At 50.5% G+C, this 22382-nt stretch overlaps 8 protein-coding genes across 8 annotated transcripts; 6 read left to right on the top strand and 2 right to left on the bottom strand.

Moving 5' to 3' along the window:
* Nucleotides 1–2787: 2787 nt before the first annotated feature.
* Nucleotides 2788–4396, top strand: CDV56_105652 (L-lactate dehydrogenase (cytochrome); the record flags this gene model as incomplete). Its single annotated transcript, XM_026759271.1, has 3 exons — nucleotides 2788–2896; nucleotides 2948–3261; nucleotides 3317–4396. 3 exons carry the CDS (start codon nucleotides 2788–2790, stop codon nucleotides 4394–4396), a joined length of 1503 nt encoding a protein of 500 aa, XP_026614695.1.
* A 308-nt stretch (nucleotides 4397–4704) lies between these two features.
* Nucleotides 4705–5799, bottom strand: CDV56_105538 (metallophosphatase domain-containing protein; the record flags this gene model as incomplete). Its single annotated transcript, XM_026759157.1, has 1 exon — nucleotides 4705–5799. One exon carries the CDS (start codon nucleotides 5797–5799, stop codon nucleotides 4705–4707), a length of 1095 nt encoding a protein of 364 aa, XP_026614694.1.
* Nucleotides 5800–8495: 2696 nt separating this feature from the next.
* On the top strand, nucleotides 8496–10577 carry CDV56_105161 (serine/threonine-protein kinase; the record flags this gene model as incomplete). Its single annotated transcript, XM_026758780.1, has 5 exons — nucleotides 8496–8677; nucleotides 8836–9641; nucleotides 9698–9782; nucleotides 9843–10077; nucleotides 10140–10577. 5 exons carry the CDS (start codon nucleotides 8496–8498, stop codon nucleotides 10575–10577), a joined length of 1746 nt encoding a protein of 581 aa, XP_026614693.1.
* Nucleotides 10578–11168: 591 nt separating this feature from the next.
* On the bottom strand, nucleotides 11169–11711 carry CDV56_105074 (MGMT family protein; the record flags this gene model as incomplete). The annotated part of the gene is made up of 3 exons (XM_026758693.1): nucleotides 11169–11340; nucleotides 11390–11513; nucleotides 11597–11711. The coding sequence occupies 3 exons, from the start codon at nucleotides 11709–11711 to the stop codon at nucleotides 11169–11171; spliced, it is 411 nt and encodes a 136-aa protein (XP_026614692.1).
* Nucleotides 11712–11969: 258 nt separating this feature from the next.
* Nucleotides 11970–12992, top strand: cwc26 (putative cell cycle control protein (Cwf26); the record flags this gene model as incomplete). Its single annotated transcript, XM_026758597.1, has 1 exon — nucleotides 11970–12992. The coding sequence occupies one exon, from the start codon at nucleotides 11970–11972 to the stop codon at nucleotides 12990–12992; it is 1023 nt and encodes a 340-aa protein (XP_026614691.1).
* Nucleotides 12993–15001: 2009 nt separating this feature from the next.
* Nucleotides 15002–15617, top strand: CDV56_104753 (uncharacterized protein; the record flags this gene model as incomplete). The annotated part of the gene is made up of 2 exons (XM_026758372.1): nucleotides 15002–15180; nucleotides 15242–15617. 2 exons carry the CDS (start codon nucleotides 15002–15004, stop codon nucleotides 15615–15617), a joined length of 555 nt encoding a protein of 184 aa, XP_026614690.1.
* Nucleotides 15618–16623: 1006 nt separating this feature from the next.
* Nucleotides 16624–18117, top strand: CDV56_104546 (putative nuclear envelope protein Brr6; the record flags this gene model as incomplete). The annotated part of the gene is made up of 3 exons (XM_026758165.1): nucleotides 16624–16738; nucleotides 16798–17705; nucleotides 17764–18117. The coding sequence occupies 3 exons, from the start codon at nucleotides 16624–16626 to the stop codon at nucleotides 18115–18117; spliced, it is 1377 nt and encodes a 458-aa protein (XP_026614689.1).
* An 882-nt stretch (nucleotides 18118–18999) lies between these two features.
* CDV56_104294 (trehalose-6-phosphate synthase) lies at nucleotides 19000–20663 on the top strand (the record flags this gene model as incomplete). Its single annotated transcript, XM_026757913.1, has 5 exons — nucleotides 19000–19294; nucleotides 19360–19726; nucleotides 19777–20150; nucleotides 20221–20563; nucleotides 20615–20663. 5 exons carry the CDS (start codon nucleotides 19000–19002, stop codon nucleotides 20661–20663), a joined length of 1428 nt encoding a protein of 475 aa, XP_026614688.1.
* Nucleotides 20664–22382: the final 1719 nt, after the last annotated feature.

The following is a 22382-nucleotide window of genomic DNA, read 5'->3' as shown; positions in this document are numbered from 1 at the left end:
CATACTTCAGATTCAACAGTCCACTACTCTCTGAATCATGACTGACGGAGTTCCTGCTCCCTACAGACAGCCTCCTATGTCAACAACCTCGCACCATCTTCTTCTCTGTGCTGGGTGGCAATCCAAGAGCGCGGCACATCATCATCATAACTACGTCAACATGGGAGTCTAAAAAGACTTTTGTTCACAAGCGCCAAGCGCCAAGGGCGACGAGAACAAGGGAAGAAATGTGAAGCTCAAAAATCTTTCATCTTAGTTGAACCAAGAGTCAGACAAGCACCCTCGGCGCGCAGTGATTCGTGCAATGACAGCTTGCGCCAAAAGGGGCCATGTGGAGGCGCTCGAAAGTTTAGGACTAAGATGGAGCTCGGGTGTGGCTGCTGGACGCCTGGAGACAAGGTCCACCAACAAAGGAGCGTCATCAGAAAAATCCTCACCTCGTTCACCACTTTGCCTTGAATTCTGATTTAATCATTCAAGAACAATAAACATGGGAAAGCGATCGTTCCTGCTCGGAACTCTTCCATGTGGCGTCATGCCATGTGTTAGGTGGTAAAAAGTTTGCCTCCAACAACTGACAACCGCCGAATGGGCAGGGCGTTCAAAGTACCTCGGCCGCCTACGTAAGTGGCACAATCTGGGTTTTTGTAGGGCTATTGGCATGAAATGCCCTGGATAAGTAGTGGTACTTCCAGGGTACAGATCCAGAGTGAGAAACTGTCCCTGGTGCCTCATGAATAATCTTCCATCAATTGCTGCTCCAGTAACCTCGGTGGAGAAGGGGAAATCCACCAGTTGTTAGACAGATCTCGCTTCGCACCCACAGTAGTAGAATGCATTCAGATTCCCACTGTCGGTGTATCTCGGTTTATCTAGGAGCTTGGTCTTTGCAAACCAAAGAAATGTAGTGAGATATGACGGTGACGTCGAAAACATTGCCAGGAAATCCCCCGTCATAGTGTCGCAGATCACCACAATAGTAGCTTCTTGCTCTCACTTGATACGTGGGAATTCTCAGGCATAAATAACTACCTATCAATTCAGTGCATTCATATCTCTGACCTATGAATCAAAAACACACGTATTAGCACATGCTACAGAAACGCTTGATGAATGCAACTTTTTTCGGGAAAATTTCGGGTCTGTAGCCTACACCAAACCGAGCTAGGAAGGTATCAACAGATGATCTTTGTCAAGTACACAACGGACGGCCCGATTGTTAGTCATGGATTCGAATCGCTCAGTCAAGGGCCGACCGTTTACAGTCGGGTTTGGCTCCCAAGACTCGGGAATGTGTCACGGAAGGAATGCGAAAAATTCAAAGCAACCCGATCGCGTTCGAAAGGCCTCTTGGCGATGGAGACAGGCCTCCAGTAATAATGGCTATCGTATGTCTCGCTCAGTGCTCACCGACAATACCGTGAGAAGAAATGGAACGGAAAGAAAATCGTACGAGATTGAGATGTGAGAAGTCGAGTGAGACAAATAGGTGAGTTGTGCTTATGCAACTGCATGTGGTTATGCACATAATAGGTTTAGTAATCTTTTATACATCGGACATTCGAGGGTTGAGACAATCGAAGTAAGCAGCAAAAGCTGCTGGAGGAGATCTCGAGTTTATATTGCTTCGACTGCATCCAGATACTACACTGATCACCGGAACTACCGGCTTGAATGAAGGGAATTGCCTTATGTATGGAGCAGACCAAGAGTGTGTAACCGTGTATTCCTGCATGGACAAGACAAGATTGCTCACCCTCGCCGAAAAGGGATGACCTTCGCTTCGGCATAGTCGGTACCGAGACCACCACGCATAGGCTTGCCGGTGTATTGTGAGATTATCCGGGTGGATAAATCAAGTGAAAAAGGTAGATAAAATCATTATCAAACATGACCTGAGTGAGATTGCAGAACGAATCTGGGCATCACTATCCGTACGGAATATCTAGTCTACTCTGCAGAGAGTAACACGTTAAAAGCGTTGCCTTTTTTGAGGATACTTGTCACCTTGTTCTGCCAGTTGCCTTTTCACACAGCATATAGGTTCAGGTGGAATATCCTAAATGGCTGTCTTTTCTAGCCTGTCCGTTCTGCGAAGAAAGCCCATAAGCTCTCCATGTTTCCATGAGACAAAAGCATATCTTACTGCTCCCTCATCTGTCTGTTTTGTTGGTCTTCTCAAACTCGACAGAAACAATTGATTCTGTAAATCACGTGACTATTGAAGCGAGATCGTTGAGCCTACTAACCAGGAGGGTGTCCATAATGCCGAGGTCGGTCAAATCCTGATCTTGTGTAAAGAAGGGAACAAGCCCTATTCCTCTCGGCCTAGTTACCTTCCAGCCGCGATCCGATCCAGTCTTTTGATGATAAGAGTCGGCCGAGAAAGCAACATCGCCCGAATGTTTCTCCCCGCAAACCACAGCTGGTCTACCCCAGGGCCGAACATCGCTGATCTTCAGCCACTCAGACAGCTATCTCATCGCCATTCATCGACCAACAATTGATCTTGGATTTCTGCTGAACTTGTCCTAATTCGCTGTCGATTATACCGAGGTGCTCCAGCCTTCGAAGACGTAATCATTTTATTCGCAGCTTCTGCTTTCCGGACCTCATACTTTTCACCACACGGACTTCCAAGGTGGGGACTCGTTCGGGCTTCAAAGCGATCATCAATAATTGCTTCCAATTCACTCAAAAGCTATAATATATTATCGCCGGAGTCTTTCCTTGATTATTTTCTTTCGTCCTTTTTCTTCTCTCATCTATCAAATAATACTAGTCACTATGAGTCAAGGCAAGCTCACAGGCGATGAGGTCGCCAAGCACAACTCCAAGGATTCTTGCTGGGTTATCGTGCATGGGAAGGCGTACGATGTTACAGAATTTCTGCCAGGTACTGTTTCTGTATAGCATGACTATATGATAACACACTCACAATGACCAGAACACCCAGGTGGCCAGAGAATCATCCTCAAGTATGCCGGAAAAGATGCGACTGAAGAGTTCGACCCAATCCACCCTCCCGACACATTGGACAAATACCTTGACCGATCAAAACATCTCGGCGAAGTGGACATGGCAACCGTTGAACAAGAAGAGAAGACTCATGACCCCGAAGAGGCGGAACGCCAGGAGCGGATTAAGCGGATGCCTCCGCTGCAGGCTTGTTATAACTTGATGGACTTTGAGACCGTCGCACGCAGTGTGATGAAGAAGACTGCGTGGGCTTACTACTCGAGTGGTGCGGATGATGAGATTGTACGTGGATTGACGCGATGGCACAGGACGAGAGTGTGTCGCTAACTTGATCTAGACTATGCGTGAGAACCACAGTGCCTTCCACAAGATCTGGTTCCGTCCGCGAGTACTAGTCAACGTAGAGAACGTTGACTTCAGCACGACAATGCTGGGTACCAAGGTCTCTATGCCCTTCTATGTAACAGCGACGGCACTTGGAAAATTGGGCAATCCGGAGGGAGAAGTTGTCTTGACCCGTGCGGCTCACAAGCACAACGTCATCCAAATGATTCCCACCCTCGCCTCTTGTTCGTTTGACGAGATTGTGGATGCGAAGCAAGGAGATCAGGTACAATGGCTGCAACTCTACGTGAACAAGGACCGCAACATCACCAAGCGTATTGTTCAGCACGCCGAGGCACGCGGCTGCAAGTGTCTTTTCATCACTGTCGATGCGCCGCAGCTCGGCCGTCGCGAGAAGGACATGCGGTCCAAGTTCTCCGACGTTGGTGCCAGTGTCCAAGCCAGTGGCGGGGACGATGTGGACCGCTCTCAGGGAGCCGCTCGAGCTATCTCATCCTTTATCGATCCTTCTCTTTCCTGGAAGGATATCCCCTGGTTCAAGTCCATTACCAAGATGCCCATCATCCTCAAGGGGGTCCAATGTGTGGAGGACGTCCTGCGCGCAGTCGAGGCGGGCGTAGAGGGTGTCGTCCTCTCCAACCACGGCGGTCGCCAGCTGGAGTTCGCCCGGTCGGCCATCGAAGTCCTGGCCGAGGTCATGCCTGCCCTCCGCGAGCGCGGCTGGGAGAACAAGATCGAGGTCTACATCGATGGTGGTGTCCGTCGTGCCACCGATATTCTCAAAGCTCTCTGCCTCGGCGCCAAGGGCGTCGGTATCGGACGTCCTTTCCTGTTTGCCATGTCCGCGTACGGCCAGGCCGGCGTGGAGCGTGCCATGCAGCTCCTCAAGGACGAAATGGAGATGAACATGCGCCTGATCGGCGCCAGCAAGATTGAGGAGCTAAACCCTAGCCTCATCGACGTCCGCGGTCTGACCGGCGGCCACCATGCTCCGGTGCCGTCTGACACATTGACCGTTGGTGCCTACGATCCGCTCCAGGCTCCGCGTTTCAGCGAGAAATCTAAGCTGTAGTCTCGAGACGCCTATCGCTCATCTTATACCCATTTAGTTAGAACGTGATTCGTCATGTTTCATGTCTGCCTGGAAATGTACATTTATAAAGTGGACGTGTACACTGTTTGGTTGTCAAATAAACGTGATATCAACGAATGCGCAGCTTGCATACTCATTTCGCCCCTTCTATACAGCTAAGAATACTTCGCTACAGCAGAACCGGAAGGATATATACAAGCAGGTAACGATATAGAAGGCCCTGCAGCAAGCATCCAGTCATTGGAGCGACCAACCTATTTACAGACTCCACCCAAGGCCACAAAACCCTACAACACCACAACCTGCGGTTTATTCCCCAACCGCCCCGTATTCCTATACATACAAGCCGCATTCACCATCCACCCACAGCCCCGATTCTCACCCCCCCAGACCTTCGCCCAGACAACCCCGAGCACACCATACGCGATGACGCGCGCCGCATCCACCCAGCCCTGAACATCAAACAAGTCCCGCAGGAACCCAAGCAGGGACATCAGACGACCGTATAAAGCACGCGGCCGCCGCGTCGCACACAACCGCTCCCACGCCCTCTGCGCCTCGTCCCAGTAGACCGGCTCGCTACCGTATGCTTCATGGACGTGCCCGAAGACATGCAGCGCGGGCCGGACGCGCCACGTCTCGGCGAGCAGGAACGGACAGCCTGTTGAGTAGACGGGGGATAAGTCCAGGTGAGCCTGTGGCGGGGTGTGGGTGATCAGGACGTCAGTTTCCGGGGGGATGGTCCCGGACCAGGCGTCGTGGTGTGCGGGGTATGTGAAGGCGTGTTCGGAGGTGAAGGGGACGATGGCGGGGATTTGGGGGGCGCCGTAGATGGTGAGGGAGCGCGGGCGGGGTGCGGAGTGGGCTGGAGACGGCGGAGGGAAGGAGAGGGTGATGGAGGAGTGTTGGAGGTAGTGGATGTCGCCCCAGTTGATGCGGTGGAGGCCGTCTGGGTCGTCGTCGATGGAGCGGATGGAGGCGGTGGAGGAGGAGATGGCTGCGAAGGACGAGGAGGAAGCGTCGCGGTCTTCGTCTCGTCTGGAGCGTACATCGAAGTAGCTGTCGTGGTTGCCGCAGATGACCACTTTGTGGGGGTGAGGCAGCTTCTGGAGCCAGTCGACTGTGGCTTGGATCTCGCGGATGCTTCCGTCATTGCAGAGGTCGCCTGCGTGGATGAGCAGATCGCCATCCGGGACCTCGTCCCATTCTAGTGTGTGGGTGTCGGAGATGCAGACGACGCGGATCGGGTGGGCATCGGGCGAGGGCAGGCGTGGAGGGCCGCGCAGTCGGAGGAGGAGATGATGGAGGGGATAGAGCAGCGCAGCTAGAGGCGAGGAGAAGAAATAGTCCGGTAACGGTCGGCGATCAAATGGAGAAGACATGCTTGTGAAGCCCTTGAAGGACCCCAGGCGGTGCTGTGGATGCTGCTAGGTGGATGAATGTGGTTACGAGAAAGCTAGAGAGATCATCGATCAAGGTACCAGATGTAGGTGTGGAGAAGGTGACGTTGCCGCTGTCAGACAGAGTCAAGACTGTCAAGCCAAGAGTCAAGAGTTAACATGACAGAGGGCGACTTCAGCAAAATTCATCGAGAATATCTGTCCACCCGGACTTCTCATCCTTGGATACGATTTGAGCTGATACTATATTCTGTGTATCACCCCCCAAGTCTTAGAGTTTGAGCTGACATGCTCATTGCCTTCCCAATTTGGGTGCCTGAGGCCTCCGGTGGAATTGGTCTGAAGCAATTTACGTCAACACTGCAGCACATCCACTGTAATTCATCGAGGACTTTCACCATGAAATCAAGAAAAGAAAATTAGTCTTTCTTAGCTTCATTGTATTTGTGCCTTGATTGTAAGCTACTCTACCTTTTGCTTCCACAGACTAGTATACCTCAGGTCTACGTTGATACCAGAGACGTGATCTTCTTCCCTTGGCGATATATTGAAAAATATAACTGTCAAGTGAAGTCTCTGTATCTATTGACTCTCTTTTGCGCATTAGGTGGTCGAAAGAACTGAAGTGCTGCGCAGAAGTCGTTTGACTTCACATTTGCAAAATCAGCAGTCCCCAGTCAATATATGCAGGGCATACTAAACCATTCTACAGGGAATCGAGCAATTGAGAAGCTGGAAGGGCATGAACGACAGACGATCCTATTAAGGCGAACCAGCTCGCGAAAGGCGGGTGCATGTTCATGGATATGCATATGTACGCTCATGTACTAAGTAGTAGTAGTAGTAGTAGTAGTAGTAGTATTGATTAACGTCCTGTGACGGAGCGCGGGTCAGCGCTCCTGACCTCCCAAGGGGTATGAGGGCGTGCTAAGCTATGGAATTATGTACATGACGACCTTAGAAAGCAATTCAAGCAGATGCATAGGCAGTTAAGCCAGTTGATTGTCCCCTGCCCCGACATGTAGGCTGGTAACAAGGTAGATTTGAGAGGGTGTGCGCCCTTCGTGTGTCGATGTGGTAAATTGTGCCGGCCCACAGGAAAGGCTGACCAACTGAACCTGAAAGGTTGCCTCGGGAGCGCCACATGCCGCTACCGGCAAAAAAAAATCGACAAGGGCAGGGTTCGAACCTGCGCCTCCGAAGAGAACAGATGTATCGACAATTCGCTGAGGCGAAGTTAGTATATAAAGGTATGGGTAGAAGTTGAGAGCAGGCACTACTAACAGTCTGTCGCCTTGGACCACTCGGCCACCTTGCCAGTTGCTGATGAATCATGTGCTAAGTCCTCGATTGAAATAAGCATTTGAGCAAGGACTTGATAGCATTGTTACACAGGCGGGGGACAGTCCATGAAGCTTTACCTCGCTCGAATATTGTCATTACATCATTTTCCGACTTCAGCTGAATGGATTGATTCATGTTGACGACCGCCGGTGGATCAGACATAACAGAAGTGCATCAATGGTCGCGTTAAGAGGTTCATCAGGCGATATGTTGAAGGAATGGTCTAGGCCCAATCCGTCGATGCTATCCTTTTATATATTTTCTTACATGGACCACCTTACTTTTCACAATTGATGAGGAATCAATTAGCCAACGAATCAGAATGACATTGTTGAACCCAGTTGTGTAAGCCATATCAGGTACTTTACTTGATGGGAACGACCATGATGGATCCGGGGAAACACCGTGCATACTCCAGTGGATATCAGCCCCTGGCCCAGTGTCTGTCGACCAGATGAATATATGGAAAGGATGAATCTGTTCTATCGTCATCATTGAGACGTTCCCCTCATCCGCCATGTTCCTATTCGAGTCCCCTTCGTCCTTCTAGGTACCTCGTAGAAGCCTGTAGATAGTCCTAATCATCAATGCACGACTCGAGTTTATCTTCCAAGCGATGATTGATCCCGCTCTGGTCAGGCCGGACCTATAAGGGTACAAAACTAGCATCGTTCGAGTCCCAGTCACGATTTGCCACATCCGTTTAGCTTATTATTATTGCTGGCTTGTCAACATCGCCCGAAAAGAAGTCGGCTACTGCTTGCGGACATTCCTGTTGTCTCCATCTCCATCTACCATACCACCAGATTGTTGCAATTCTACTTTCTCCTTTTCTTTGAAATTCGTTTCTGCTGTTTAGCTCGTTGCAATCCGTTGAGTATTTGCATCGACAAGGCTAGGAGTCGATCGGATCTTAGATCGTTGAACGTTACTATTACCATTATTGCCCCGGGCCCCCCTCTATATATGTGTTCGGCCTTGATCGTTTGCGTCATATACGCACATCCTCTTCTACCTTGAATATTCCGTTTATTTTCGATATCTCGTCCGATTCACGATTTACTCTTCCCCTTCTCCCCTTGTCTAAGCATCTATATTTTCCCTATACTGCTCCCTCATCCCGCCAGTCTCCTCCGTCATATTGGGTTGCGGTCGCGGGCGCTGAACCAACCCCTCATAGAACCGCACAATCCGCCCCTCCGCCGCCAGACACAGCGAACTTGGCTGGACTCTCAGCTTCGCCTTCTCCAGCCCAACACCTTGTGTCCCTCCTTCTCCAGATTCTCTCGATTTGAACCCCCCGTCAACCCGCATCGATCCTCCGATATCCAACGATGGACGGAGTAGATATAACCAAGGCGGTCATCAATAAGGGAAAACAAATGGCAAGCGTCGCTGCGAATGCTGCAAATGGCAATGGCGGTAAGAAGAGAAGAAAAGGAACCGATCTGAAGCCGATCGTTACCAACGACGCCGCCTCTCCTACCATCGATTCATCTGCCACCACTACTGAGGGGTATGCTTCGCTCTTGCTTTTCTCCAGCATTATCTCTCCGGTTTTCTTTTTATGACACGAACCTTTATTTCTGTGCCCTCTTTTCTCTGAGCTCTTACATCCATTCTCTGTACCATAGCGCTATTTGATCTTTTTTTCCTAACCAAAATGAGTGGCAGTGTCCCCGTCAAGTCCGCATATGATGTTCCGCCGTCGCGGTCGGCCTCTTCATCGTCCGGAGAAGAACTCGAAACCACTGCCGAAGAGGAAGACTCGGAGGACTACTGCAAGGGTGGTTATCACCCGGTCACCGTGGGCGAAACATACAACAATGGACGGTACGTCGTCGTGCGCAAATTGGGTTGGGGTCATTTTTCCACCGTCTGGCTGTCCCGCGATACCACCACCGGAAAACACGTTGCGCTCAAAGTTGTTCGCTCCGCCGCGCATTACACCGAAACCGCTATCGATGAGATTAAGCTGTTGAATAAGATCGTTCAAGCGAAACCTTCTCACCCCGGCCGGAAACATGTTGTCAGTCTGCTCGATTCATTTGAACACAAAGGTCCAAACGGTGTCCATGTATGCATGGTATTTGAGGTGCTGGGGGAAAATTTGCTTGGCCTGATCAAGCGCTGGAACCATCGGGGTATTCCCATGCCGCTGGTGAAGCAAATTACGAAACAGGTGTTGCTGGGATTAGATTACCTGCACCGCGAATGCGGCATCATCCACACAGACTTGAAGCCGGAGAACGTTCTGATTGAGATTGGCGATGTGGAACAGATTGTGCAGACATATGTCAAGGAGGAAGCGAAGAAGGAGAATAAAGAGGATAACCGCAACGGTCGGCGACGGAGGAGGACCCTCATCACTGGGAGTCAGCCACTGCCCAGCCCACTCAACACAAGTTTCGGTCATCATGATTTCAAGCAAAGCTCTTCCAACTCACACAGCAGTCTCAGCCAGGTTATTGAATCATCCAGTACGTTTTGAACAGGTTGTTCCGTGGCACAAGCTATGTCCGCTGACAATCTGCAGACACATCTACACAAGAAGGCGCGTCGATGAAGGAGTTATTAGGTATAAGGGAGGACGAAAAGCAGAAAGAGAGGGAGAAGACTACGTATGTTGGAAACTTATTCCGGTCCATATGTGGAAGGTCGGATGCACTGACATGGGGTAGTGATCTGCTGGAAAGAGAGGTTTCGGGGATCTCGCTCGACAAGCCATCCTCTAAAGAAGAAAGTGAGGATCCTCTGTGTGACATCATCTCAGTGAAGATTGCCGACCTTGGGAATGCGTGCTGGGTCGGTCACCATTTCACCAACGATATTCAAACGCGACAGTACCGCTCGCCAGAGGTCATCTTGGGGTCGAAGTGGGGTGCGAGCACGGATGTTTGGAGTATGGCTTGCATGGTCAGTTTGGAAATTACATACTTTTTCATCCTAACCGAGTGATCAACTAACAACTCCGTTAGGTATTCGAGCTCATTACAGGCGACTACCTTTTCGACCCCCAGTCGGGAACAAAGTACGGCAAAGACGACGATCACATTGCACAAATCATCGAGTTACTCGGTCCTTTCCCCAAATCACTGTGTCTCTCCGGAAAGTGGTCGCAAGAAATTTTCAACCGCAAAGGAGAACTCCGGAACATCCACCGGTTACGCCACTGGGCTTTGCCCGACGTCCTACGAGAGAAGTATCATTTCTCGGTTGAAGAGAGTATGCGCATCAGCGAGTTCCTGTTACCGATGCTGGAATTGCCCCCCGAGAAACGTGCCAATGCCGGTGGTATGGCTGCTCATGAATGGCTGAGCGACACTCCCGGGATGAAGGGTGTTGACCTAGGTATACTGCCTGGTAGTAAGGGCGAAGGGATCGATGGATGGGCCTCGGAAGTCAAGAAGCGATGAGTCAGGCAAAGCCAAAAGCATATCAGACATGAGTCAGTGACGATCTCTTACTTATTTATTCTTTTCCCTCTTCTGTGTGGATCCTCTTCGATTACCTTTTGGTTCTGTTTTGGCAGTGGACGGGGTGTTATGATTTATTTCCCTTGTTGCATGATGCCCATATGCCTTTCTTAGCAAGTGTGGGACTCTTTCATCCTCACTGCCCGTTCTTTACAATCATAGAGCCTGACCACCCTTGTTGTCTTATACTTCCAACCTGCTCGGAGTTGGTCTCGCGCGGCCACTTCCCGGCTCCCTTCCTCATTAGATGCAATGCCCGAAAGGTTACGACTCTCTCGTTCTTTGGCACGTTAACTTTCCTACCGATTCTATGACACGTTCGGTCGGGCTATATGGAGTTTGTGTTTGTCAACGCCAGCTGCGGAGTACGATTGTGGTACGGAGGTATCAAGTTTATGGGTTGATACTGAGCAGACTTCTTTGCGAAGGGTCTGTGGATACAATTGAATGAGATGAGATACACGTCTAGACCTCTAGACCAACCAAGTGAAACTCAAACAGTCGAGACCGTAGAACGAACACATTCTCCTTTTATTCAGCTTCGTCTTCATCTTCACTATCCAAGGGTTCCTCCCCAGGCAAATGCTCGGGAAACCAGCCATACCGCGCGAAATCTACGTAGAAATCACCCATGCTGTCCACATCGACCTCGACACCTTCCTGGCGCAGCGCCTCGGCCTGCCGCTCAGCACTCCCGGGCTCCCTGCTGAAATCAGCACCGTGGAATTCAGACAAGCACCTCATCAACATACCGATGAGAAATCATCCCTTTGGAATTAATCACCCGCTGCCAGGGCACATTGCCCGAGTGGAAGTGGTGCGAGGTATCCGTGGGGAGATGTTTGAGACAGATGCCGACCTGACGGGGTCGTCTAGCTGTTACAGCGATTAGCTGATTCAAACCTACGGTATGGCAGATGGAAAAGGAGAAAGGGGAATGTCAAGGGAGATCTGCATACGTTGGCCGAGTAGAAGGGCGATATGCCCGTAGGAGGTCACTTTGCCGTAGGGGATGGATTGCACGGCTTCGTAAACGGCGTTGAACCACCATTCTGCCTCGTCGGAGCGGGGCATCTCAATGAGTTACCTCTTCAAATTTCCAGAGACGATTCTAAGCCATTATCTACTTCATCATCACAATCATTTCTATTGACTAATCTTGCCTGCTGTATGACGCAGGGAATGAGGATGTACCCGATACGGATACGAGCACCGGCAAAACTGAAACTCCGACTATCAATCCGATAGCAAGATCGCGCAGCAAAAAGCCCAAGCCCAAGCTCAAGCTCAAGCCAAACCTCCAACAATCCGAACCCTCCAGACCCCAACACAATGCCCTCCTCCTCACTAGCAGAATATCTCGCCAAAAACTACCTAACAGCCGATCCATCCACCGAGCGCCCGAAAAAGAAACGCAAGAAGACCAAAGCCCTCGACACCGCCGGGGACGGCCTCATCATCGCCGACGACGACCCGCCCGATCTACGGACCTCGGCGACGAATTTCGGCAACGAGGATGACGAGGGGCCAAGTCTCGTCACCTCCGCCCGGAGCGCGGAGTTCCGCCGCACGAAGCAATCGAATTGGAAGACGCTGGGTGGTCCGGCGAACGCGAACGCGAACGATGAGCGGGACGCCGCAGACGCGATTCTAGCCTCCGCCGCGGCGGAGAGCGCAGCTCGTCGTGGCGAAGGAGGCGAAGGCGACGACGAGGCGCCTGCTGTCGTGGAGGACGCTGATGACGAAGCAGGGCTGCGGATGGAGTCCGGTGCTCGGGCGGGACTCCAGACGGCGGAGCAGACGGCGGCGATGGTGGCTGCACAAGAACGACGGAAGAAGGCCGAGGCGGCGCGGCATAGAGAGCGGCCGGCGGAGGCGCAGGAGACGATCTACCGAGATGCGTCGGGGCGGATCATCAACGTTGCGATGAAGCGGGCGGAGGCGCGGCGGGCGGAGCAGGAGAAGCGCGAGAAGGAGGAGGCGGCGAAGGAGGCGCTGATGGGCGATGTGCAGCGGGCGGAGCGGGAGGCGCGCAGGCAGCAGATACAGGAGGCGCGGGCGATGCCGCTTGCGCGGACGATCGAGGACGATACGCTGAATGAGGAGCTGAAGGCGCAGCAGCGGTGGAATGATCCTGCGGCTGGGTTTTTGACGAAGACGAAGGGGCCCGGCGCGAGTGTGACGGGGAAGCCGCTGTATAAGGGGGCTTTTCAGCCGAATCGGTATGGGATCCGTCCGGGACATCGGTGGGATGGGGTGGATCGGGGGAATGGGTTCGAGAAGGAATGGTTTACAGCGAGGAATAAGAAGGGCAGACTGGAAGCGTTGGATTACCAGTGGCAGATGGATGAGTGAAATTGCGTTGGAGAGCATGGTCATCTCATACGGATTCGCTGTGAAATATGGTGCTGGACACCTTGATGATATTACGGTTGGCTGTCATTTCCACATAATGAATACAATTTCGAGAGTGACATCTAGAAGACTGAAACGCAAACTTCATGCCTTCGGACTGCCTTAACTGTTTACATCCGTCCAGAAGCCCATGTCTGCGTGTGGCAGCGCTCAACAAGTCGCCAGGATAACATAACCAGGCTTCGTAGAATCGATAGGCGAGAGCCAAATAACCCATCATCTAGCTTTGCGGTATTTAGAACCGTAAGACACCCGGTGATCTCTCTCCGGTTGAGTTCAAGTTGAATCTTCAGAATGTAATACAGGCAAAACACTTGTCCCGCGGTTAACTTATCCCGCCTCTTGCTCTATTTCAGCTAAATCGCATGTCGTATAGTGAGATTTAACTGATACTCTTTATATTCGAAACTTCGAGTATGCGTAGCTTGAAACTACTGATTGCTGGGCTAATCTGGCTAGATGGCAAGATATATATCCCCATCCGTCACTCAGACTCAACACTCATTAGGTATCATCAAAACATAGGACGTATCCAGCTACAAGTAGTCTACAACCAGCCACTCTCAACTCAAATCACATGTTCATCTGAGCTCAAGGTGACGAGAAACCAAACCAGAACGTTCTATGAGGTTTTCGTAACCGAAAGCAAAATTCATGCATCGCATACCACCACCATGATGACAGCCGAGCACCTGACCAAAACCAGAACCAGAAGCAAGTCATCCGGAGGCAGCAGCAGTATGCAGTCATACGTTGCGCGGGGTGATAGTATCCATGCGTCAAGGCAGATGATAAGCTCCCAGATCCCCCGATGCTCCCTATCAGCGGCGTCATTGCTCGCACATGAGATGGCTCAGGGTGAGGACTGGTTGGACTGCACCTTACATGCTTTCTATTTTCTACTTGTTACTCCATTCCATAACTAGTAAGGTAGTTATTTCTGACTCCTGAGTAAGATCGATCGATGCATGTTATGTAGTACGGAGGTCTTTATCAAGTCTACGGCGCGTAACGCTACGTCAGATTGCTTTGAGTCATCTGGGTACGGGTGCCTGAGGCTGTAAGGGATCGACGACGACGACATACATCCATCAGTGGCTCCTGATTCAAGTGAACAAAGTAACCTAAACCTCGGGGACCAGAATTGGTGACTGACAATAATTATGATGATGCTGTGGTCAAGAACCATGGTTGGCCGAGGTTGGATGTGGCGTTCAAGAAGGATTACTGTCCTCTGTCGAAGTGTAGGTACCTCGGGAGATCCTCCAAGTTCTGCGATAAGGATCAGGGGGAGATGCGGAGAGAGCAATCACTACGGAGTTACAGCTAGGAGATGAGGGGAGATCGCGCATCGCGGATAAGGACAATAATAAGTAGAGTTCTATTATGTAGAGTAGACTAGCGATCACTGCCGAGATAATAATAATCAGTCGATCAATCAGCAGTGCCTCATCCAGTCCTCGTGCTGCCTGCGGCGCATGCGGATGGTTGATAACGGCAGAGATAATGAGCGCCCCCTCTCCCTCAAGCCGAAGGACCCTGGCGTCATCCGGCTGGATACTGCTGTCTCGTCCTGTTTTCTTGTCAAAGGGTTCTTCTCTCTTTTAAGATTTATTGCCTAATTCCATCCATGGTTTCCATGGGTGCTGAGCGATTTGTTCCAGCTGCGGTTGCTATTTATTGATCGATGACTGGACGCCAACTCTGGTGACTCAGACAAAGACAGCCCTATCACCAAAGCACTCACTTTTGGATCGCGCCTTGGTCCCATTCTTATTCATCAGCCTTCCATCTCTTTCTCGTCTCGTCGCGTCTGTCTTAATAAACATTCCCAGACAACCTTCCCCTAGTCGACGGCAGGCACTGTCCGACCTCCTCTCTCCTATAGCCACTTCGCCCACGCCGCTTCCCTCTTCTCATCGTTGATTCTCCCCTCACCAACAACCACCATGGCATCTGAGACTCTCGTCAACAGTGATCTGCGACGGGCAGGTACCGAAGCAAAGAGACAGCACGATCGCAAGGCCAAATGGGCTTACGGTGGCCGATGTGCGCTTCCTCGGCAGAACCTGGTGCCCCCTTTCCTGCCAGTAACTCGTCCTGCGAAACCAGAGCACCGTCATATTCCGTGAGTTGTCCTTCCAGGCAAGAATGCTATAGACTCAAACACAGGCTGATCTTAACTTCAGCGTCATCAAGCGTTCGAATCAGCACAACCTCAACCAGCTCGCGCGTTATTCCAGGATTGCCCTGCGCCATGATATTCAGGAGATCCTCGACACCGGTACCTCTGACTCATCCAGTGGCGAGGAAGTCGAGGAGCCAGTTGCAGCCGAAAAGAGCCCAGAAGTCATTATCGTCGACGAAGAAAAACTCCTCTATCCATATGATGTATCTGGTCAGACAATCTTGTCCGATGCCGTGAACAAGGCTGTGGAGAAGTTCGAGACAAAGGAGACCGAGAAACTGGTCAAGACATATGAGATCATCTCACATGAGAGCGAGATGGGAACTGGCTATCTGGCTGACGATGATTTCGAGCTGGTGGACCATGTTCAGTTGTGACGAGCTCTCTTGTTCATTTCGTCCTCAACTTGTTTCTCTATTTTGGCGTTTGATCGCGCTGCTTGACATGGTGATGGGACCGGAGTTGGTTTAGAACTTCTTTATTCCTTTCGAATTGGTGGTTTTGGATTCAGGATGGTATGCTTCGAACCGGTTTGTGCTTGTCTCTCTGATTTCGTAGGTGGAATCAGTCCGATACTACCAGGTGGATTGTCCTTCCTGCGTCGTTGTGTTTCATTAGTCCTCCGTGATCATGACTCTTGTCATCAGACAGAATGTTATATACCCCGATAGTATCATATTAAACCCATAATTGTTCGCATTCAGAATCCTCTGTGATTGGTGTAGGAATAATCAAGTCGCTTCAAGTGATCTGTCGCAGTCAGAAGAGGATGTTGCAAGAAACAAGTTGGGCACCAACGAGTCCCGACCGACGGATTCCTTTTGCTGTGCGGGGCATCTATAACATGAGAAAGATCCAACCAAAAAAGAGGCTTACTGTTACTATTCGCTAAACGATGGTCCATGAAAATAGTAAGAAAGATGCAATAAATATCTGCATTATCTCTAGATCAAAGATACACTGCGACATACAGCCAGCTGTTTAGATGTGGAGTATACTATGGGGTAGCTCCTCGCTGCTATATTGCAGCATAATGCAGCCACAGTCCACATACCGTCACTAATGACTGAATCCCAAGGCTAGAGCATCATCATCCTGTATTTAGATAGAAAAACAGTGAGGCTCCTCTTGAAGTCAAGCCAAAGAACGTTGTCTCATGCAATCAAAACCACAACAATGGTTGATTCCAGAACGCGATTCTAGAAGCGGTAGGACTAACCTGTTATGGCAATACTCCACAGCCCCAAACAAAGAATGATAAAAGTCGTCGTCTGAGCGACGGCCAGACCAGACTATCAGCATATTTTCTAGAATTGATGTCTTCAACCGAGCGTCCTTGTCATCGTCAAACCTGCATCTCTCGTATCTGCAGTAGCACTCAACATGGAGAAACGATCAGCAGAGAGTCCGATGGACTTTGAGTGGCAGACAAGAGCACCCGGGGACGTCACATCACCCTTCTACCAGCTCAGCATGCAACATGACAATCAGAAAAAGCGTGCGACTTTCGCCATTCCCCTAAGTTACAGAAGCGTGGAGTATCTGACCTGAAGACAGGCCCTCACAGGATCTTCGACTCGCCTCAGAAGAAAGAAATCCCGGCTCTGCGAGCGCCGAACTCGCAACCTTTCCTCTTCTCCCAGAATCCGTCACTTCCATCTTCGAAGAACCCCAAGTCGCTTTTCGGGCAGTCAGCGTTCACAACACCACGCAAATTCGACTTGGACTTCTCCTCCGGAGCCGAGAACATGTCATCACCCGAGAACGCGGACAACGAGGATACGCCCGAGCAGCCCGCGAAAGCAGGACATCGGAACTCCCTATTTGGCATGTACGGCAAGTTTGCGCCTAGCCCTGGACGCGGCGAGATTCCCAGATTGAACCATTACTCCAACGCACTGGCGAGGCGGGTACAGAAGCGACGTCGGCGGGACAAGGTGCTTGGGCTACAACTACGAAAGGAGGAAAGTGATGATAACAGCGATCGGCCGAGCAGCAGTGAAGGGAAACTGGCTAGCAAGAAGAACTCAAAACAAAAAGGGACGCAGGAAGGAAAACAGACGTCGCGGTTATCGTCGTTTTCGGAATTTTTTGCCTTGCTCGAAGCGCATCCCAACGTCCCCAGCATTCTGTCATGGTGGGCTCAGTTGGTGGTGAACTTGTCATTGTTCTCGCTCGCGGTCTACGTGGTGTTCGGATTTGTTTCGGCCATCCGTGCTGAATTTGAGCAGGCTGCGGAGGAAGTGTCAGATACAATCTTGGCTGAGATGGCTGTTTGCGCGAAGAGCTACGTGGACAATAAATGCGCTGGCGGAGAGCGATTACCCGCATTAGAGACGGTATGCGAAAATTGGGAACGCTGCATGAACCGGGATCCGGCCAAGGTTGGACGGGCGAAGGTGTCGGCTCATACCATGGCTATCATCATCAACAGCTTCATTGATCCCATCAGCTGGAAAGCAATTGTACGTTGTGCACTCACTCTGTTCCCTTACCAATAATAAGCTGACCGATTATGCGCAGATGTTCTTCCTTGCTACTATTTCGACTGTCACCGTTGTCAGCAACTGGTCTTTTCGCTCCTTCAGAAACCGCTTCAACCAGCATGAGTATGCACCTCCGGCACCGACTTTCTCTCGACAACCATCCGGTCAACACCACCCGCCAATGCCTTCGTCACAGTATCCTTTTCAACATAATCCAGGTCTTGTCTACGAGGAACACGTTCAGGGACATATTCCCAACCTTGACAATAAGCCCGAGGCGCCCTTGATGCTTGAGCATCCGCAGATGGATTTCGTGACAGAACGGAGCCGTGATCGCGAGAATCACATGCGTACCCCAAGTCCTGTCAAACGAAATAGACATTTTTCATAAGACTTCGTCTTTCTATTTTTTCTTTCTGGTATTTACTTGTTTTACCCATACGACCTCTTTTTGGAGTACTGAATTGCATTAGCCGGTGGATCCGTAGCGTCAATGGTTATACCTTCAACTCTTCCAATGTATTCTCTTTCCTTTCATTTTTTGTGCTTGGGGAATACTTGAATTTGGCGGCGTCTACTGGAGTTAGAGGTATATTGCATAGTGTCGGGCCCAGGAGTTGGTGCTTCATGTGCAAGCGAATGGAACTTTCACCATATCATATCATACATTATCTCTCTAGCCTCCGATACCTTCAAGTTTAGATTTAGAGTAGCGACTGGCCAGTGTGTGATTGATGGAGGACCACCATCAACAACGTGCTCTTCTAACCGCCCCGATGATCCTAATATGACGCCGGACCCTGACCCTGAGGACATAACCAACCGGGCCACATAAAATAGTTACCTTTACCTTCATAGGCAGTCATCTCTCCCAACTCGATATTTGACTGCAATGAGGCTCATGCGCCACCGAACAAGCAATTTGCGGCCCTGCGGCTGGTCGTCCGTTCCGAGCCCTCTCTCTCCTGCGCGCGGAATTGTGTTCCGGACACCTGGGAGGCAATTGTAAGGTAGACAAATACCCATAGGAACTGAGATGCGGCCGAATGGCTGCACAGTCGCCTCCGTTCCTGTAGGATGGTTTTCATGCTGACGTATCGTGATCTATGTGAAAACGGCTCTATGACCCAGCAAAGTGGTTTGAACTGTTTAGAAGTATTCTCATTAGTCTCGCTTCTTTGCATCGCTCTTAGGAAGTAGGCGTACCTGACAATCCTGATCCTTGACGCAATAACGACTTCTATAAAGCAGGTAAGAGTCGATCAGCATCAAGATGGCACCCGACAGTTCGCAAGAGAAACGCAACCTCATCATCGTTTCTAATCGACTTCCGCTCTCGGTCAAACGTGTCGATGGCTCATATCAGTCCAGTCTGTCTAGCGGTGGCCTGGTCACATCGCTATCTGGATTGACCAAATCCACCGAATTCCGCTGGTTCGGTTGGCCTGGTCTTGAAGTCGCCGAGAAAAAGGATCAAGAGTTAGTAGCGAAAAGCCTCGACGAGCATAATGCCGTTGCGGTCTTCCTGGATACGAACCTGGCAAATGAGCACTACAACAAGTTCTCAAGTACGTGAGCAAGAGATTGATGAAGGGTCGGTCGTTCTTTCCTTACTTACTGTTGTCCCTCTCAGACACAATCCTTTGGCCTATCCTCCACTACCAGTCTGGGGTTGTCTACGACGATGGTCCATGGCAGGCCTACAAGCGCGTCAATGAGCTGTTTGCAGATGCTGTGGCCGAAGCAGCTACAAAGGGGAGCTTGATCTGGGTCCACGACTATCATCTCATGCTCCTCCCCAAGCTTCTACGTCAGCGACTCAACAAACACAAACCATGTGCAATTGGGTTCTCTTTACATACACCGTTTCCAGCGGGGGATTTCTGGAGAGCACTACCTGTTCGAAACGATCTGCTCGAGGGGATGCTGGCGAGTGACCTGATCGGATTCCACACGGATGAGTATAAGTCGAACTTTATCCAGACTTGTGCTCAGGTTTTGTAAGTGGTCTACTCGCTGAATCATAGGTTACATTCTGATAAAGGGACAGAGGTGCTCGAACAGAAATTCCCGGCCGGATTCAGTACAAGGATCGATTAGTCGAGGCGGATCAGTTTATCGTCGGAATCGACCCGCAAAAGTTCAAGGATACGTTGCAGAAACAAGAGGTGCAGGATCGGATCAAGCAGCTGGATGAGAAATACAAGGGGATCACGGTCATCATTGGAGTGGACCGACTGGACTACATCAAGGGCCTTACACAGAAACTGAAGGGATACGACTACTTCCTGGATCGTCACCCAGAGCTGAGGAACAAAGTGGTCTTGATACAGGTCGCTGTCCCGAGTCGCGAGGATGTCAAGGAATACCAGGAGTTGGAGACAGAGTTAAGTACGATGGCAGGGAAGATCAACGGGAAACATTGTATGTGCAGGCCCTATTCTATTCACGAGCGAGTCTCTATACAGATACTGACATATGTGATACGCAACAGCCACTCCCGATGGAATCCCCCTCCTCTACATGCATCGCTCTGTTCCCTTTACCGAACTTACGGCGTTATACTCCATCGCGGATGTTTGTCTTCTTACGTCTACTCGTGATGGAATGAACCTCGTGTCTTTCGAATACGTTGCCTGCCAGGAACAACGGCATGGCGTCCTAGTGCTCTCGGAATTTGCGGGAGCAGCTTCCTTCATGAAAGAGGGAAGTATCAGTTTCCATCCAGCAAACACAACAGAAATGGCAGATGCTATCTATAAAGCTGTGACAATGGGCGAGGACGAAAAGAAGAAGAAATATGAGTACCTCAGGAACTTCATTGAGACTAACACAAGGTGAGTCTGTCCCCATCTGATAAGGCTCGCTGTCCGCTGAACAAGCTTCAGTGCTCGATGGGGGGAGACGTTCATCGACAGGCTGTCCAAACATATCTAAAAGTCTTGATGTAGAATTGACGTAGTGTAATTTGGCCGCATAGCAGACAATTTACTGTAAAGTACAATCTTGTTCTACATTTTCTACTAGAATGTACGATCCCTGCGAGAATGTATGATACACTTTTAGGTTGAACATAAGCATTAGGGGGGCAAATACTTGGATCCATGGAACTACGCTCTCTCCCCGTACTTTCCCCCGCGTATAGTTCTGTACACAATTTTCCAAACAGAGAAAGCCTCGTTGCATCGTAGAGTAAGGTAGCATCTAGACGACTACTTTCTGGTACAGGCAGCTCTCAGAACAACTTAATACTTCGAGGACTTGAGCTGGGATACCAGAAAAAGCTATACAACTACTCTCTGGTGCAGGCAGCTCTACCACGCACTCCTACATAGTCAAGCACACTTCCTTCAGTCAGAGGTCAAAGTTTGGTACCCGAAGGCTGGACCTCTTTCAGACCTCTCTCTGCTGGAGTATCACTATGGTGAGCAGTTTTCTGCCTAACCTCAACCATGAATCCGATGCTGGAGCAGTCAGATGCTTGAGAAAATTTGACGTCGATCCAGTGGATACTCCTCCAGCCTTCTCTCCAATTCTCTGTAGCTGCAGCCGGCTCCGCTCTCCGCTGAAGTAGACAAGTGAATAACTCGAAGGTCATAGCAGGTCCACAACTAAAAACTGCGTAGTTGCTGGCAAGTTCCGGAGTCTCTGCCGTCTAGACAGTGGATACTTCTCCCGGAAGCGCTTGATTTTTGATGGGGTGACTGGGGGAGTGGCAGGTTTTGCCGGGGGAGCAGTGAATAACTTCAGCTCGACGGGGCTTCGACCATGGTCAACCACCATGATTCCCTGCCTGCCACCAGAACTTGAGTCACATCTCGTCATTCACTTCTGCTTCCAGGTCACTCTGCAAGCGACGACAGTGAATATCTCTCGCTTAGCTAGACGAGCGTTAGTGTGATTCGCTTCTCTCCCTCAGGTATAAATACCCCCTTCTTCCCTCTCCAACTCCTTCTCTTCTTCCACTCTCTCCTTCTCTTCTTCAACTCTCTCCTTCTCTCTCAGCAGCATCTTCTCTCTCTTCTTCTCTTTTCATCTTTCTCCTCCATGCAACCCTTCGATCGAAGACATGCGTCTGCTTGTTTGTGTTGGAACAACACTGACTCTCTTGAGAATGATAGAAGCTAGGTCCCCCACCTCAAACGCTCTTTTCTTTTGTTTTTGCCCTTTCTCATCTTTCTCCTCTTCCCCTTTGCCTGAGCAAGTGGACATCCTGCTGGCTCCTCGCTTCCTTGTGGAAGTGTGCACTGGTTTGTTGTGGACGAGAGTTGGAGTCACTTAAGGGAGTTGCCGAAGCGATATAGTACGCTCTCCCAGGCCTCAGGGCAACCTGTGTCACCTTGTGCTCCGTACGGCTCAATACGACTCTGCTTCCGATCACTGCATGCTTTTGTTGGTTGAGTACGCCCTACACCAAAAGAGTGCTGTTGACCATGCCCGGGATACAACGTTTCGGCGCCGGCCATCTGTATCACAGTCTCTGGGGAGATATTTCAACTGGCCCCTTGGAAGAAGAGAGCTCAGTCAAGTACTTGTTGAAGGTTTTACTCTATCACCTTCCCAATATCAAGGACAGTTGCTCGCTCATGGCTCCCCCATCTTCTGCCCTACCTACATGCACCTCCCCTGTCATTATTCCCCTTAGCACCATGCCTA

Source organism: Aspergillus thermomutatus (genome assembly GCF_002237265.1).
Source record: "Aspergillus thermomutatus strain HMR AF 39 chromosome Unknown NODE_87, whole genome shotgun sequence".
Lineage (NCBI taxonomy): Eukaryota > Fungi > Ascomycota > Eurotiomycetes > Eurotiales > Aspergillaceae > Aspergillus > Aspergillus thermomutatus.
Note: the sequence above shows the minus strand (reverse complement) of the source record. Positions and strands in the feature narration are given on the sequence as shown.